This window comes from Crinia signifera, chromosome 6, assembly GCF_055691185.1.
Source record: "Crinia signifera chromosome 6, ASM5569118v1, whole genome shotgun sequence".
Lineage (NCBI taxonomy): Eukaryota > Metazoa > Chordata > Amphibia > Anura > Myobatrachidae > Crinia > Crinia signifera.
In genome coordinates, this window is record NC_139222.1 from 200,403,118 (window position 1) to 200,420,190 (window position 17,073).

General features: G+C 42.8%; 1 protein-coding gene across 1 annotated transcript in view; it reads right to left on the minus strand.

Moving 5' to 3' along the window:
• CARD14 (caspase recruitment domain family member 14) overlaps positions 1-17,073 on the minus strand; it is a 79,205-nt gene that overhangs the window by 55,249 nt on the left and 6,883 nt on the right. Inside the window, 4 exon segments of the mRNA XM_083148627.1 lie at positions 317-433; positions 10,608-10,766; positions 12,771-13,096; positions 15,606-15,743. Of these exon segments, the coding sequence (XP_083004753.1) occupies positions 317-433; positions 10,608-10,766; positions 12,771-13,096; positions 15,606-15,743 (740 nt within the window).

The following is a 17,073-nucleotide window of genomic DNA, read 5'->3' on the forward strand; positions in this document are numbered from 1 at the left end:
CAAATGGTCAACTGTCATTTGCTCTCATCCATTACCAGGTTTTCGTTCCAACCAGCCCAATCTGCCAATTGATCTGTAGATGTATGTTTGACTTTACACTTGTGCTCTTGAGCAATTATTTCTGTATTATTTAGTCCACATTATATTTCCACTTTTTAATTTGAACACATTTAAATGGCTGTTTAGTTATGAAATAGTTCTGACATTATTGTTTTTAAAAGGATCTATTTCAGGAGAAATGTTTACATATACAGTAATGCCTTTTCATGGGCTTCAGTTATTTTGTTTATTTGAAATAGTGTAGTAATACACTTACCAGCTTCTCAAGGGCCTCACCAGCAGCTATCTTCATTCTGGCCGTGGAAAGCTGGGCTGTCAACTCATCTGAGCTTGGCGGGGTCCCAGCTGGGCAATGATCTACATTCAACTCCACCTTACAGATGAATATGCAATTGGACAGGAAGGGGATAAAAAAAACACAAAAGTAAATGAAATGTATCAATATGTCTACAATTGTTTTACAGATACATAGACAAAATGTCATGAGAATGACATGAAAATGTCGGCCTTGTCGTAATGTTGACATTGACCATATCGACATTCGTCAAATAGAGACATTAATGTTGAAGGAACAAATAGCTAAATCAGTAAGGTATCTGCTTCTAGTGGAACAGGTCAGGGGTTCTAATACAGGGTGTGACACTTGCAAAAATTATATTTAGAATAAAGGGAGTGTGACATCTATATAGGAGGGGAGTCAGCAACAGAAGCGATATCAACCATTTTCAATAAACTGATTCAAATTTGCAGGGGAGAAGAGGTGCCCCCTTGGAAGCAGGAGCTTGGCGACAGGTGACTCCCTTGCTCCCCAGAGTTACGCCTCTGCATTGCTGATATCTCAATTAAAGTGGCCATTAAAATAGAAACCATTTGGAAGAAGGCATTTTTCCGATCATATCCCATCAAAAGTAGGAGAACTGCTACAGAACTTTACAAAAAAGTACAAGAAAATTCTGAAGAACATATAAAGATTAAATACAAATCAAACTTACAAGATAAGTCATGATGAATTGAAGGAAAATGCCGCAAAATCCCAGTTTGATATTTGCGCTTACAAGTGCAAAATCTTTTCAGAATGTAACTGCCCTAAATCTAAGGAAGTCCAAGAGATTGAGGGGCAGATTTATTAAGCTTGGTGAAGTGATAAAGTGTCTGGTTTTTATCACCAGCCAATCAGCTCCTAACTGTGAAATTACAGGTTTGGTTTGAAAAATGAACGGTAGGAGCTGATTGGTCAGTGGTAAAAACCAGGCACTTTATCACTTCACTGAGCTTAATAAATCTACCCCTATGAGACCATTTTTAGCTGATTAGAGGATGCTTCGAAAAATGAAGATAAGTGGGATTGATGCGGTAACAGCAACTCTTTACAGGCATAGTGCAGAAATGAATGCATTATAAGAAACAAGAAGGAAAATAAATGAGATTGTATCGTAGCCGCATAATTTTATGTATACTTGTTACAATCCAACCGCAAATAGGCAAGTAATAGGTGAAATATCGTATACTATACGACCCATCATAGTATTAAACAAAAATGGCGCTTGAGAAGTATGAAGATATTGGTTGACTTCAATAAAAACAATTGTGCCTTTTACTTGGACCAATAGGCAACTTAAACACTCCCGTGCATTTCAATTTTCAATTACTTTTTTTTCAAGCCACCGTAATATAGCTCACATGGTCTAGGCTGATGATTCCCAAATTGATCTCTCCTTGGCTGATCTCCCAAGTTCTCTACCAGTATTGTCACCAACTGTCTCTCTGCTGCCCCTACCTGGACATTTCAAGGCTGCCCAACCTTTACTATACTGTACATCATTCCATCACCATCTGCGGTCAAACATTTTCTATGAAGGGGAATTAATGTAAATATTATTGCTTCTGTGCTCCCAGAATAAATTGCTAACACATGCATATATACAGTATATATATATATATATATATATATATATATATATATATATATACACACGAGATAAATAATCACGGCACTCAGAGGAACTTTTTCAAAAACTTCAAACTGGTGTATTCAGGGTGTCCAACGTTTCGGGGCACAGGCGCCCCTTTGTCAAGGAAAACGAGTGAATCCTTGACAAAGGGGCGCCTGTGCCCCGAAACGTTGGACACCCTGAATACACCAGTTTGAAGTTTTTGAAAAAGTTCCTCTGAGTGCCGTGATTATTTATCTCGTATATTCCAATATTCATCAACGGGCAGCGGGGCTCATACCATTAAGGAGAGTGCCAGCTCGCCACCCCCAGCTATTTATATATATATATATAAATGGAAGGAGCTGGTGCGGCACTCAGTAAAGCAATAATAAAGCAAACTCACGGAGCCATAAAGTTTAGGACAACGTTTCAGTTGTATTCAACAACTTTTGTCAAGTCTTACATACAGAGAATAGTGCAAAGACATACCTTTATAGTGACATGCATATACTGAGTGAGCAGTGATGGACGGCGCCGGGCAGGACACCGCGTCTATCCGGAAGCCGCCACTGGTGATGACGTCGTGGCGCATCAGCGTCACGCACGTCCATTCTGTGTACCCCATCACCATAGCAACTATGGGAAAAAAGCAGAGCGCAGCGTGAGGACCAGTGTACTGTAAACAAAGCCTAACGGAGGCTAACACATGTATGGCAATAATGACAAGGCATGCTATGCAAATTAATAAACGCACAATACATGAAAAGAATTCTAACAAAAAGCAATAAACAGTACAGGATTGCAAAGCTGCAGTGACTGGTCAGCTGGCGGGGATGAGGTGTTTAACGGAAGCTAGCATAGGAGATCATTTCATTTAGGCCCTTGGGGGCCACAACATCAAGGTCATGAATCCATCTAGCTTCACATTGAATTAATTTTAAAGAGCGGTTACCGCCTCTAATGGACCATGGGATCGTATCAATGATACGATAGCGCAATGATGACAGGGGATGCTTGGCATTGACAAAATGGCGAGCCACTGGTTGCTCGCTAGAGCCAGTGGACAGCGCTTTACGGATGGCAGAGCGATGGGCTGCCATCCGTTCCTTAAATTTGCACTCGGTTTTCCCGATGTAGGACAAACCGCACGGGCATAAAATTTGGTACACTACGAAAGACGTGTCACAATTGACCTGATGTTTGATGGGGATGCTTTTCCCGGTGTGGGGATGTGGGAAGGATTTGCCAGCCAGCATAAACTGGCAGGTAACACAACCGCAGCGGGTGCAACCCAAGGAAGTAGAATTCAAAAAAGAAGAAGAGGAATCGGTGCCACTTTTAGATTTAATTTTGGATAAATCAGTTTTCACCAGCCAGTCCTTGAGATTCCTGCCACGGGAATAACATGGCATAAGGGATGTAGTGGCAAATGGCAATTGCGGGTCTGTAGTAATAACTGGCCAATGTTTTTTGGCAATGATGTTAATGACGGGTGACGCTGAATTAAATTTGTTAACCCATGGGAGTTTGGCTGTTTTATTGGGCCCTGGACTATTTTTTTGAAGCAGAGAGGACTGCTCAAATTTAAGGGCTTTGTCTTTAGCTCCCATCAAATCAGAGTGACTGTAGCCACGGGTTTTAAATTTGTCAATAAGGTCATTAATCTGGGTAATGGCAGTATCACGGTTGCTGTTAATACGCAGAATCCGAATCATCTGCGAATACGGCAACCCGCGTTTGAGGCCCGATGGATGGCAGCTGGACGAAAGTAAAGGCAGATTTCTATCTGTGGGTTTTCTAAAAAGTGTGGTGTGTAAACCGTTGTTGTTAAGGTCAACTGTGACGTCCAGGAAATTCATAGTGGTTTGACTCAAGGAAAAGGTAAACTTGATGGGACAAGAAGAGGCGTTATGTTGGGCTATCACGGAGGCAAAAGCATCCTGGCTGGAGGACCAAATAATAAACACGTCGTCTATATAGCGACCTAGAAAAAAGATGTTAGACATGATACTGGCATGATTATAGAAAACATCCTCCTCAATGGCATACATAACGATGTTGGCATAGCTCGGAGCTGCGCTAGAACCCATCGCGCAGCCCCGAGCTTGCCTGTAAAATTGACCATCATACAGGAAAAAATTATTAGTAAGCACCAGTTCAAGTAAATCAATAATCACATTAATCTGGTCGCAATCAAAGGTACTTTTGCATGTCAAAAAACGTTTGGTCGCCTGAAGGCCAAAAGCATGAGGGATGGAAGTGTATAAACTTACGACATCAAGTCCAATCAACCAGCTGTTGTCAGGGATTCGTTGTAGTTCTTTAAGCCGGGATAAAAAGGAGCCAGTGTCCAGAAGAAAGCTTTTCTCTTTTTGGACCAATGGCTGCAGGAGTGAGTCCAAAAAAATGGCTGTAGGCTGGAACAGGGAATCACGGGCGGCGATGATGGGGCGCCCGGGGGGATTGACCAAACTTTTGTGAATTTTGGGGAGTGTATAAAACAAAGGAACCAAAGGAAAAGCTGGGATTAAAAGGTCACTGGTGGCTTGGGACATAAGATTAACTTGCACAGCAGTTTTCAAAGCAGTAGCCAACGATCGCTTAAATAGCGGTGTGGGATCTTTGGAAAGAGGGGAATAAACATCACGATCTGCCAGTTGGGATTCGGCCTCTTTGCGGTAATCAGTGATATCTTGCAACACAATGCCTCCCCCTTTGTCAGCACAGCGAATGATCAAGTTGTCATTTTCAGACAAAGATTTCAGGGCATAGCGTTCAGCCGGAGTGAGGTTGGGGTGCATAGGCAGGGGGTTCCGTACCTGCACAGATACCTCTTGCTCCACCATGCGTACAAACGTTTTGATGCTAGGGTTATACGAAATCGGATCGAAGGTAGAGGGTGCCTTGAATTGTTGTAGCTGTGAGGGGAGGTGTATGGCAGGAGGGGCATTGGATTGGTCCTGCAGCGAAAAGAATTCCTTGAGTTTGAGACTCCGATGCAAATTTGTACGTTCCAGATTCCACTGAAATTGGTCGAAATGTACAGTGGGCACAAAAGACAGTCCCTTATTTAATAGGCTGGTTTCACTTGTAGATAGAGTGTGAGAGGATAAATTGAAAATTAACGACTTGTCCCCGGTGGGGGTTTGGAGGTGCGTGGGTTTCCTCCGGTTCTGGCGGCCACGGCGGGTGTACCTCCTCGTCCGCGATTGCGGCGTGAGGTCCCTAAAGGGAGCTGCGTAGATTGCTCGTGATCTGTGTTGGAGCTTGCAGAATCTTGTGAGGAACCGGTGTCGAAGCGATCCTGCTGTTTGCGGTTGGTCCATTAGAGGCGGTAACCGCTCTTTAAAATTAATTCAATGTGAAGCTAGATGGATTCATGACCTTGATGTTGTGGCCCCCAAGGGCCTAAATGAAATGATCTCCTATGCTAGCTTCCGTTAAACACCTCATCCCCGCCAGCTGACCAGTCACTGCAGCTTTGCAATCCTGTACTGTTTATTGCTTTTTGTTAGAATTCTTTTCATGTATTGTGCGTTTATTAATTTGCATAGCATGCCTTGTCATTATTGCCATACATGTGTTAGCCTCCGTTAGGCTTTGTTTACAGTACACTGGTCCTCACGCTGCGCTCTGCTTTTTTCCCATAGTTGCTATGGTGATGGGGTACACAGAATGGACGTGCGTGACGCTGATGCGCCACGACGTCATCACCAGTGGCGGCTTCCGGATAGACGCGGTGTCCTGCCCGGCGCCGTCCATCACTGCTCACTCAGTATATGCATGTCACTATAAAGGTATGTCTTTGCACTATTCTCTGTATGTAAGACTTGACAAAAGTTGTTGAATACAACTGAAACGTTGTCCTAAACTTTATGGCTCCGTGAGTTTGCTTTATTATTGCTTTACTGAGTGCCGCACCAGCTCCTTCCATTTGTATACCCCACTGTGAAGGCACCAGGACTCCATTGCTGACTTTATTGGGAGTGCCGGACCAGCACACTGTTATATTGGACCAGACACCTTTTGGTGAGGAATCCTGTCCATGGCACCCATGCTCTGTTTCCAGTCTCCAGCCTTACTGTAGTAGCAGTGAGCCCACCCGCTGTTACCTGCACTGTCACCTTATCTCGCACCAGCACTTTGGATCACCACAGCACTTTCTGCACTTTGCACTTTAAACGATCTGCAACTATGGCCGCAGAACCTGAGGACCTGTTCTCCATGTCCAGCTTCCCAGCAAGCGAAATGTTCTCCTATTCTGAAACAGAAGCAGGGGCTATTGTATGCAATGCTGGTATTAATGATGAGAATGAGGCTTGTGCCCCAGAAGCATTATTTCATGATCTCATCCGTCTAAAGAAAAAAGAAACTGACTATCACCTTCACCGTTTGTCATTGAGTGACTACTATAAAGCGAAAAAAATCCCCCGTGGGTTTCGCATCCGCAACTGCCCGACCATTGGCAGGTATGACCCCCAGTTTTGCCGTCGCTGGGTGGCCATTCTTAACAAATGTTCTTTTGATTTAATTTTATTGGTTATTGATCATTCAGCTAAGGAGCTTGCATCGATACAGGAGAAAATTACTATTTTTGAAGCCGCCCATATGCCATCTTTGGTTGCAGATAAAGAACAAAATTGGATTGAGAAATTGCAGACTCAGATCACCCAGTATAAAAGACAACTCATTGCCTTTAAGCGAGAAAAACTGCAAAAGGTCGAGACCGATTACGAACGTCATACAGTGTATCGGTGGGTCACTAATCAAAGAGATCCCCAGGACCGCCGACCCCTTTTTCGCCGCAACCGCAAACAGCAGGATCGCTTCGACACCGGTTCCTCACAAGATTCTGCAAGCTCCAACACAGATCACGAGCAATCTACGCAGCTCCCTTTAGGGACCTCACGCCGCAATCGCGGACGAGGAGGTACACCCGCCGTGGCCGCCAGAACCGGAGGAAACCCACGCACCTCCAAACCCCCACCGGGGACAAGTCGTTAATTTTCAATTTATCCTCTCACACTCTATCTACAAGTGAAACCAGCCTATTAAATAAGGGACTGTCTTTTGTGCCCACTGTACATTTCGACCAATTTCAGTGGAATCTGGAACGTACAAATTTGCATCGGAGTCTCAAACTCAAGGAATTCTTTTCGCTGCAGGACCAATCCAATGCCCCTCCTGCCATACACCTCCCCTCACAGCTACAACAATTCAAGGCACCCTCTACCTTCGATCCGATTTCGTATAACCCTAGCATCAAAACGTTTGTACGCATGGTGGAGCAAGAGGTATCTGTGCAGGTACGGAACCCCCTGCCTATGCACCCCAACCTCACTCCGGCTGAACGCTATGCCCTGAAATCTTTGTCTGAAAATGACAACTTGATCATTCGCTGTGCTGACAAAGGGGGAGGCATTGTGTTGCAAGATATCACTGATTACCGCAAAGAGGCCGAATCCCAACTGGCAGATCGTGATGTTTATTCCCCTCTTTCCAAAGATCCCACACCGCTATTTAAGCGATCGTTGGCTACTGCTTTGAAAACTGCTGTGCAAGTTAATCTTATGTCCCAAGCCACCAGTGACCTTTTAATCCCAGCTTTTCCTTTGGTTCCTTTGTTTTATACACTCCCCAAAATTCACAAAAGTTTGGTCAATCCCCCCGGGCGCCCCATCATCGCCGCCCGTGATTCCCTGTTCCAGCCTACAGCCATTTTTTTGGACTCACTCCTGCAGCCATTGGTCCAAAAAGAGAAAAGCTTTCTTCTGGACACTGGCTCCTTTTTATCCCGGCTTAAAGAACTACAACGAATCCCTGACAACAGCTGGTTGATTGGACTTGATGTCGTAAGTTTATACACTTCCATCCCTCATGCTTTTGGCCTTCAGGCGACCAAACGTTTTTTGACATGCAAAAGTACCTTTGATTGCGACCAGATTAATGTGATTATTGATTTACTTGAACTGGTGCTTACTAATAATTTTTTCCTGTATGATGGTCAATTTTACAGGCAAGCTCGGGGCTGCGCGATGGGTTCTAGCGCAGCTCCGAGCTATGCCAACATCGTTATGTATGCCATTGAGGAGGATGTTTTCTATAATCATGCCAGTATCATGTCTAACATCTTTTTTCTAGGTCGCTATATAGACGACGTGTTTATTATTTGGTCCTCCAGCCAGGATGCTTTTGCCTCCGTGATAGCCCAACATAACGCCTCTTCTTGTCCCATCAAGTTTACCTTTTCCTTGAGTCAAACCACTATGAATTTCCTGGACGTCACAGTTGACCTTAACAACAACGGTTTACACACCACACTTTTTAGAAAACCCACAGATAGAAATCTGCCTTTACTTTCGTCCAGCTGCCATCCATCGGGCCTCAAACGCGGGTTGCCGTATTCGCAGATGATTCGGATTCTGCGTATTAACAGCAACCGTGATACTGCCATTACCCAGATTAATGACCTTATTGACAAATTTAAAACCCGTGGCTACAGTCACTCTGATTTGATGGGAGCTAAAGACAAAGCCCTTAAATTTGAGCAGTCCTCTCTGCTTCAAAAAAATAGTCCAGGGCCCAATAAAACAGCCAAACTCCCATGGGTTAACAAATTTAATTCAGCGTCACCCGTCATTAACATCATTGCCAAAAAACATTGGCCAGTTATTACTACAGACCCGCAATTGCCATTTGCCACTACATCCCTTATGCCATGTTATTCCCGTGGCAGGAATCTCAAGGACTGGCTGGTGAAAACTGATTTATCCAAAATTAAATCTAAAAGTGGCACCGATTCCTCTTCTTCTTTTTTGAATTCTACTTCCTTGGGTTGCACCCGCTGCGGTTGTGTTACCTGCCAGTTTATGCTGGCTGGCAAATCCTTCCCACATCCCCACACCGGGAAAAGCATCCCCATCAAACATCAGGTCAATTGTGACACGTCTTTCGTAGTGTACCAAATTTTATGCCCGTGCGGTTTGTCCTACATCGGGAAAACCGAGTGCAAATTTAAGGAACGGATGGCAGCCCATCGCTCTGCCATCCGTAAAGCGCTGTCCACTGGCTCTAGCGAGCAACCAGTGGCTCGCCATTTTGTCAATGCCAAGCATCCCCTGTCATCATTGCGCTATCGTATCATTGATACGATCCCATGGTCCATTAGAGGCGGTAACCGCTCTTTAAAATTAATTCAATGTGAAGCTAGATGGATTCATGACCTTGATGTTGTGGCCCCCAAGGGCCTAAATGAAATGATCTCCTATGCTAGCTTCCGTTAAACACCTCATCCCCGCCAGCTGACCAGTCACTGCAGCTTTGCAATCCTGTACTGTTTATTGCTTTTTGTTAGAATTCTTTTCATGTATTGTGCGTTTATTAATTTGCATAGCATGCCTTGTCATTATTGCCATACATGTGTTAGCCTCCGTTAGGCTTTGTTCACAGTACACTGGTCCTCACGCTGCGCTCTGCTTTTTTCCCATAGTTGCTATGGTGATGGGGTACACAGAATGGACGTGCGTGACGCTGATGCGCCACAACGTCATCACCAGTGGCGGCTTCCGGATAGACGCGGTGTCCTGCCCGGCGCCGTCCATCACTGCTCACTCAGTATATGCATGTCACTATAAAGGTATGTCTTTGCACTATTCTCTGTATGTAAGACTTGACAAAAGTTGTTGAATACAACTGAAACGTTGTCCTAAACTTTATGGCTCCGTGAGTTTGCTTTATTATTGCTTTACTGAGTGCCGCACCAGCTCCTTCCATTTGTATACCCCACTGTGAAGGCACCAGGACTCCATTGCTGACTTTATTGGGAGTGCCGGACCAGCACACTGTTATATATATATATATATATATATATATATATACACATATATACACACATATACAGTATACACACAGCATAGAAATAACTAGAAATATAACTGAAATGACTTAAGAGAGAAAAGATTAGGATTGTAGTAAGTACAGTACATAATCTACACCAGGGGTAGCCAACTGCAGTCCTCGAGAGCTACCAAAAGTTCACATTTTCCAGCTCACCTCACAGGTGCTCAGGGGAACTCATTACTGACTGAAACATTTTAAAAGATCCAAAGGTGGAGCTATTATTTATTATTATTAGCTTCTTATATAACGCACACATATTCCACATTGCTTTACAGACAATATTTGAACATTCACAATAGTCCCTGCCCCAGTAGGGCTTACAATCTATATTCCCTATCACATGCACACGCATACACATTAATTCTAGGATTAATTTTATTAGGAGCCAAATAACCTACCAGTATATTTTTGGATTGTGGGAGGAAACCGGAGTACCCAGAGGAAACCCACGCAAGTACGGGGAGAATACACAAACTCCGCACAGTTAGGGCCATGGTGGGAATTGAACCCATGACCTCAGCGCTGTGAGGCAGTAATGCTAACCATTACACATCCATACTTCACTTGTGATTCTGTGAAGTGACCTGGAAAACATTTACTGTTGGTAGCTCTTGAGTGCTGGAGTTGGCTACCCCTGATCTACAGAAATGGGAAGAGTGAGAGACGCAGATATAGAAGAGGTAAATGCACATGCATATTAATTCCCTTTCTCACCACATTGGTCTCTCCTGTCTGGTCCTGCCGATCTCTGAGCTTCCGATTTTCCTTCCTCAGGGCTAGCAACTCTTCTTCACACTGCAGTCGTGTGGTCCAGCTCTGGGCCACCTGCAGCTCCATCCGCACTCGGTGCAGCTCCTCTTTTACAGCATAATACTATAAGTCCAGATTGATATAAAATGAGATGTTTCTTAAAGTAGATATCTAATTGAACTAAACCTTATTATTACTGCAACACTATGCTGTGGCATTAAGACTGTAACTGATTTTTCACTATAAACCCATTTTAATTTGTTAAAGTTAAGTCATGCGTAAAATAAGTCTGGAACAGAGGATTACTACAGAAAAACAGTTTTTTTCCATTAGAAAACTAATCTGTCCCTCTGATCTATGGTAGAGTGTAGTTATAAAGCATAAAACAACCACATTTTTATGAAATCCTTTCCCATCCCCCAAATCCCTGCAGCTTCATACAAGAGCATATTTCAGCGAGAGTAAGTAGTGGGGAAAGTAGGGAGTAACAAAAACATTTTTGCTGACAACTTTATTAGGTTGTGATTTCATTTTGTATTCTTATTTTGTGCAGTATTGTAAATATAAACCTTATTATTATTACTTTGATTATTATTATTACTACTGTCACTAGTCCATTTTTACACTTTTAATTACATGTATCTCCACCTCTCTACAAAACTTAAAATGTGCTCTCAACTTCTTTACCAAATCCTAATGACCGGGATACGGTCACTAGGTCTACAAGCATTAGTTCGACAAGCTTGAAGGTCGACATGGCTGAAGGTCGACATGCAGGAAGGTTGACATGACTGAAGGTCAACATGGGTTAGGTTGACATGGTCATTTGGTCAATACAAGAATTAGGTCGACATGGGGAAGGTTGACAGTCAAAAGGTTGACATGGGGTTTTTCACGCTTTTTTGGAACCGACATGTGACGACAGGTGGTATTTCATGCTCTACCATCCACTACGACATGGTGAGTGAATAAAATAGGCACCGAGCCCGAAGCATGGCGAGCGCAGCGAGCCAAGCGAGGATGAGGGGCTACATTTCAGTGTCCACGTCGAGTTCTTTTGCTTGTGCTAGCATTTTGTCAACGTCGACCTAATAACCCATGTCGACATTCCTTCATGTCGACCTTCCTTCATGTCGACCTTCCTGCATGTCGACCTTCCTGTCTATCCAATGATCCCATTCCCCTTAGCCCTCTGTTTCATGCTTACTGTCTACCCCATTGGTGTCACCCCTATTTGTCTGCCCTCCCCCTTAGAATGTAAGCTCTCCCTATCAGAGCTCTCTTCCCTCCCTGTGCTTTTCCTTCTATTACCCAAAGCTTATTTGATAGCATCAAATCCTGTGCTTTTCTGCCACAGTGATAATTCTGTGTCCTCTGCTGATGCAGCTATTTGTATGTACCCTGTCCATGTCCTGTATTGTATTCAACTTATTAGTTTATGTACTCTGTAATTGGGAGCTCTGGATCCATTGTGGTGCCATATAAATAAAGCATAATAATAATAATAATAATAATAATAATAATGTACAATAGTTAATAGTCAGTGGTTTAATTGTAAAGTATACTCGTCTAGCTTAAGTTCCCATGCCATACCTCCCAACAGTCCCGATTTTATCGGGACAGTCCCGATTGTCAGGGCCTGTCCCGCTGTCCCACCCGCGGGCGGCAGTGTCCCGTGGTGTGGGGGGGCTGTTGGGAGTCCCCCCTGTCAGCTGCTAAGCAGCGGGGAATAAACGCTGTGCGCATGCACACAGCGTCTATTCCCGCAGCCAGGGGGCTGGGGGCATGGCTAGAGGCTCACAGAGCCTCTGGGTCATGCCCCCATAGCGGCAAAATGGGGGCGTGGCCTCTCGGGGGAGCCACGATTATAGACCACGCCCCCAAATTAGGCCACCCCCCCGAAAAATTCGGCATGCCTCCGGCGCGCAGCAACAGTGTCCCGCCTGCTGAGCTGCGGAAGTTGGGAGGTATGCCATGCTGACACATGCTGACACATGTGGCAAATTCATATCAAACATGCATCTGTAGATTTTCTTTAAGCCCAGAGTAGCAGATCCTCCCGATACACTTCTTAGGAGGGTGCTCTGTTAAAACATATCTGGCACAGTAAAATAAAGAAATGCAGACCTGTTCCTGCAGTTCACTGTTCCTGCTCTGTACTGTGTCCTTCTCCTGTAGCGCATGTGAGTAACGCATGGACAGCTCGTACTGCTCATCCTTCAGTTTGCACACCATTTGACTCTGGGTGTCCATCTCTCTGCGGAGCCGTTGGTTTTCATTCTCCATGGAACGGACAGATTCTCCTTCCTTCTCCAACTGCTGTTGCTTCTGCCGCATTTTGCGCAGGTGATGCACTAATGTTCCTTTCAGTTGTTTCTCCTGCATTAACTCCTCTTGCAGGCTACTCAGGGTGCTCATCAAGAAAGCACTTAGCTGACTGCTGTCTATCAGTTCTGCATATAACGTTAGGTGTTAGGAACCAAAAAGTAACACATACAAATTATCCATACTAGAGATAAAAGATCATAGTATAAAGTTTTTTCTATATATGTATACTGTGCATATATATATATATATATATATATATATATATACTTGAAAGGAAGAGACTGGCACTCGAGGGTCTTCGTAAAAAGCAGTGTATTCACAGATAAAACATCTGATGTTTTATCTGTGAATACACTGCTTTTTACGAAGACCCTCGAGTGCCAGTCTCTTCCTTTCAAGTATCCCATTGTTTGTATGGGCACCGGGGCAGCTGACCATTCGGAGTGAGTGCCGGACCGCATTGCCACATATATATATATATATATTTATATTTATATTGATGGGGTTGGTGGCGGCACTCAGCACAGAATAAGAGTCCAGGAGACTGGGTGTTTCATCCAGTCTCCTGGTCTCTTATTCTGTGCTGAGTGCCGCCGCCACCCCCATCCATATGTTTCCAGTCTGTGAGGCTTTGCAGACCGTGTATGGAGGGCACCAGATTATTCATTTATTGCAAGTGTTGCCATTCGGAGTGCCGCTATATATATAGAATCACCACAATAGTGTCTTCAGCCCCCTAAGTGTGTAATGTCTTAAGATATCTAAAATATCTAAAATAACTAAAATGAATACACTTGTAGCTTCTTTTTTTGAAGGATGTTTTTGCTTTTTCTTTTCAAAGAGCTGTAATCAATAATCAGGGTATTGATTACAGCTCTTTGAAAAGAAAAAGAAAAAACATCCTTCAAAAAAAAGAAGCTACAAGTGTATTCAAGTAGTATTACATTGAATAAATAACAAAAATAAAGTACAGGTAAAGAGCGCCACAGTTCAATACACATTACAGCTTAAATGTAAGTAGTGAGGACTCAATCAACATACAACTAGAGGCTTGAGGCCAATGATGGAGATAAGTATGCGGAAAAAGATGGTTACTGAGTGTTTGAGTATGGGAGAGCTGTGAGTGACATGTGAAGAGAAGAGGGCTTTGACAACAGGAGGGAAGAGGGCCCTGCTCGGAGGAGCTTACAGACAGATTACATGAGGTGCAAGCAAGTGGGCGGTGGCTTGATAGCAGGATGTAGGCAGGCAGGGGGTCAGAGAATCAGCTTCAGGGATAGTTTATGCAGCATATAATCTAGAACTACACCTATTTTTCATTCATTCTAATCCAATTTGTTTAATGAAATTCTGATGTCAAAAACTACATTATGTCATATTTTTCCATGGTTTCCTGTGTTCCAAGTCAGCTAGTCTACTTAGGCTTTAGGCCAATTAGGAACCTCCAGTAAGTATAAAGTATGTCAGATGTTATACTTAGGCCACTGAGGAACCTGCATGTAACTGTAAAGTATGTCAGACATTATACTTAGGCCACTGAGGAACCTCCAGTAAGTATACAGTATGTCAGATGTTATACTTAGGCCACTGAGGAATCTCCAGTAAGTATAAAGTATGTCAGATGTTATACTTAGGCCACTGAGGAACCTGCATGTAACTCTAAAGTATGTCAGATGTTATACTTAGGCCAGTGAGGAATCTCCAGTAAGTATACAGTATGTCAGATGGCCTACTTAGGCTTCAGTCCATTGAGGAACCTTCACTGAATATAAAGTATGTCATCTGGCCTAATTAGGCTTCAGTCCATTGAGGAACCTCCAGTAACTATAACGTATGTCAGCTGGCCTACCTAGGCTTCACTTAATTGAGGAACCTTCACTGAATATAAAGTATGTCAGATTGCCTAATTAGGCTTCAATCTATTGAGGAACATCCAGTAACTATAAAGTATGTAAGACTTCTGTCCATTGATGGAGTGTGTCCTATAGCTCACAGACAGTGTCTAAATCAACATTCATTAGGCCGACAGCAAAGAGGTCAACTTTGATAAAAGGTCAACATAAGCAAAAGGTCGATATGCAAATGGTAGTAACATGAAAAGGTTGAAGTTTTATGCATTTATTGGGGTGTCAATGTTGACACCTGAGCATGTGGACCCCCAGTTAGTGTCCCCTGACATGGCTCACTTGGCTCGCAGTGCTTTGGACCATTTTTACCATTTGCAATCGAAGTCCTTGTGGATGGTATGTACTGTATGAAAAAAAAAAAAAAAGCATGAAATAAACCCTTTTCACGTGTTGACCTTTCAATGTCGACATTTTGATTATGGAGACCTTTGGTCAATGGCAACGTTTTGGTGTTGACCTATTGATTGTGGACCTAGATATTGGGGGAAATTTACTAAGATGGGAGTTTTATTTCAGATGGGATGTTGCTATGGGCAACCAATCAGATACTATCTATTATCTTCTAGGTGCTAAATAATTAAGAAGTACGGTAGATACTGATTGGTTGCCCATAGCAACATCCCATGTGAAACAGAACTGCCATCTTAGTAAATTTCTCCCATTGTCTGTCAGCCATCTATTTAAATACACATTAACATTATCTCTACACCTTAATATTTTCTCTTACTGCTAAAACTGTTGGGATCCTTGGATGCTTCTTTCCCAGTAATGAGGGTATACATTTTGGGATTAACCAGCATTAAGCTATCCAAAAAGGCAATTGCTCCATTTTTGCCCCGTGTGTGAAGAAGGTCCAAGAGATAGCCTAAAATAAGAGGAGAGCAGAAGCTTAAAAGACAAACACACCACAATTTGCAAAATAATTATGTAAACTGGAATAAATGTAAAATAAATCATCTGACACTTTGAACTATATTTAATATAGAACTAAGACATTATATAAAACTGTCTCAAGGTTATAAGTAAAAAAAAGAAAAAGCAAATATACCATAAATAATAAGAAACAAACGTTTTTATTATAATGATCAGTGTGAGATCTTTACTCTAAACAGAGGCTTTGTAGGCTTCATCTGCAGCAGACCTCATTACGTTAGAGCAAGCAAGCTTATGGTGCCCACACACAGTGCGATTATTGTATGCGGTTTGATAATTTTAGTTCAAATCACATGGTGTCTAGTTCAAATCGCACCGTGTTTATTTGCCATTGCAATGCGATGCGTGAACCATGTAGTCAATATCCCAAGACTATGTGAATGCAAGTATTTTTGAACTAGATCACATGCACCCGGTAATTGACTATTGTAGTGGAGTCAAAATCGGGTGTAGTTGAACTTGTATGTAGTTCAACTTGCACCGTGTCTACAGTCCAAATCGCATAGCACACATTGTATAGGCTAAAATCGCACCTACAGTAGCACACATCTAACCTGTGTGGGCACCATAACTGATATTTGTTCTAAACTTCTGACCCTATGTTACCTGCATTACTACAATTAACCAAGCACAGTATAAAATAATGAAATAAAGACCCAGAGAACAATACTGGCATTTTGAAAATGAATGCAACATTTGATTGACCAATTAATGATAGTAAATTATTAAAATAATTTGGTTGAAGCATTTAAAATAATGTACATGAAAAACACATTCAAGCACAAAGTAACCCATTTGGTGTTCAACACTCCAAATAACTTAAGCCACCTTAACTAAACACTAAGGGGGTACTCAATTATGTCAGTTTTTTGGCTAGCTGAGAAAAGTCCTTTTGAACGGTTTTGAGTCATTTTTCGTTGATGCAGTTTCACATTTTTTAAAGTTGAAACTGCATCAGCGAAAAATTACCAAAGAACTGTCGAAAACAGCTGCAATTTCAAGAACACGTCGTCCGGCGAGTAATTAGCTGATTCTTGTGTATTTGAAATGAAAAATATGAAAAATCAGCCCTTTAATTGCATATGTGGAATGTGAATTCGACCTAAAAACTTTGGAAAGTGCCTTTTTTTAACTAGTGGAAAAAAGGCACCTAAGGTACTTGTGTAGTTTCACGGCGCCACCACTAGCTTTGAATATTGCCAGCTTGCCAGACTGCCTTACTTTACTAAACTACGTTATCAGCGTAGTGCCTGTTTGAAAGT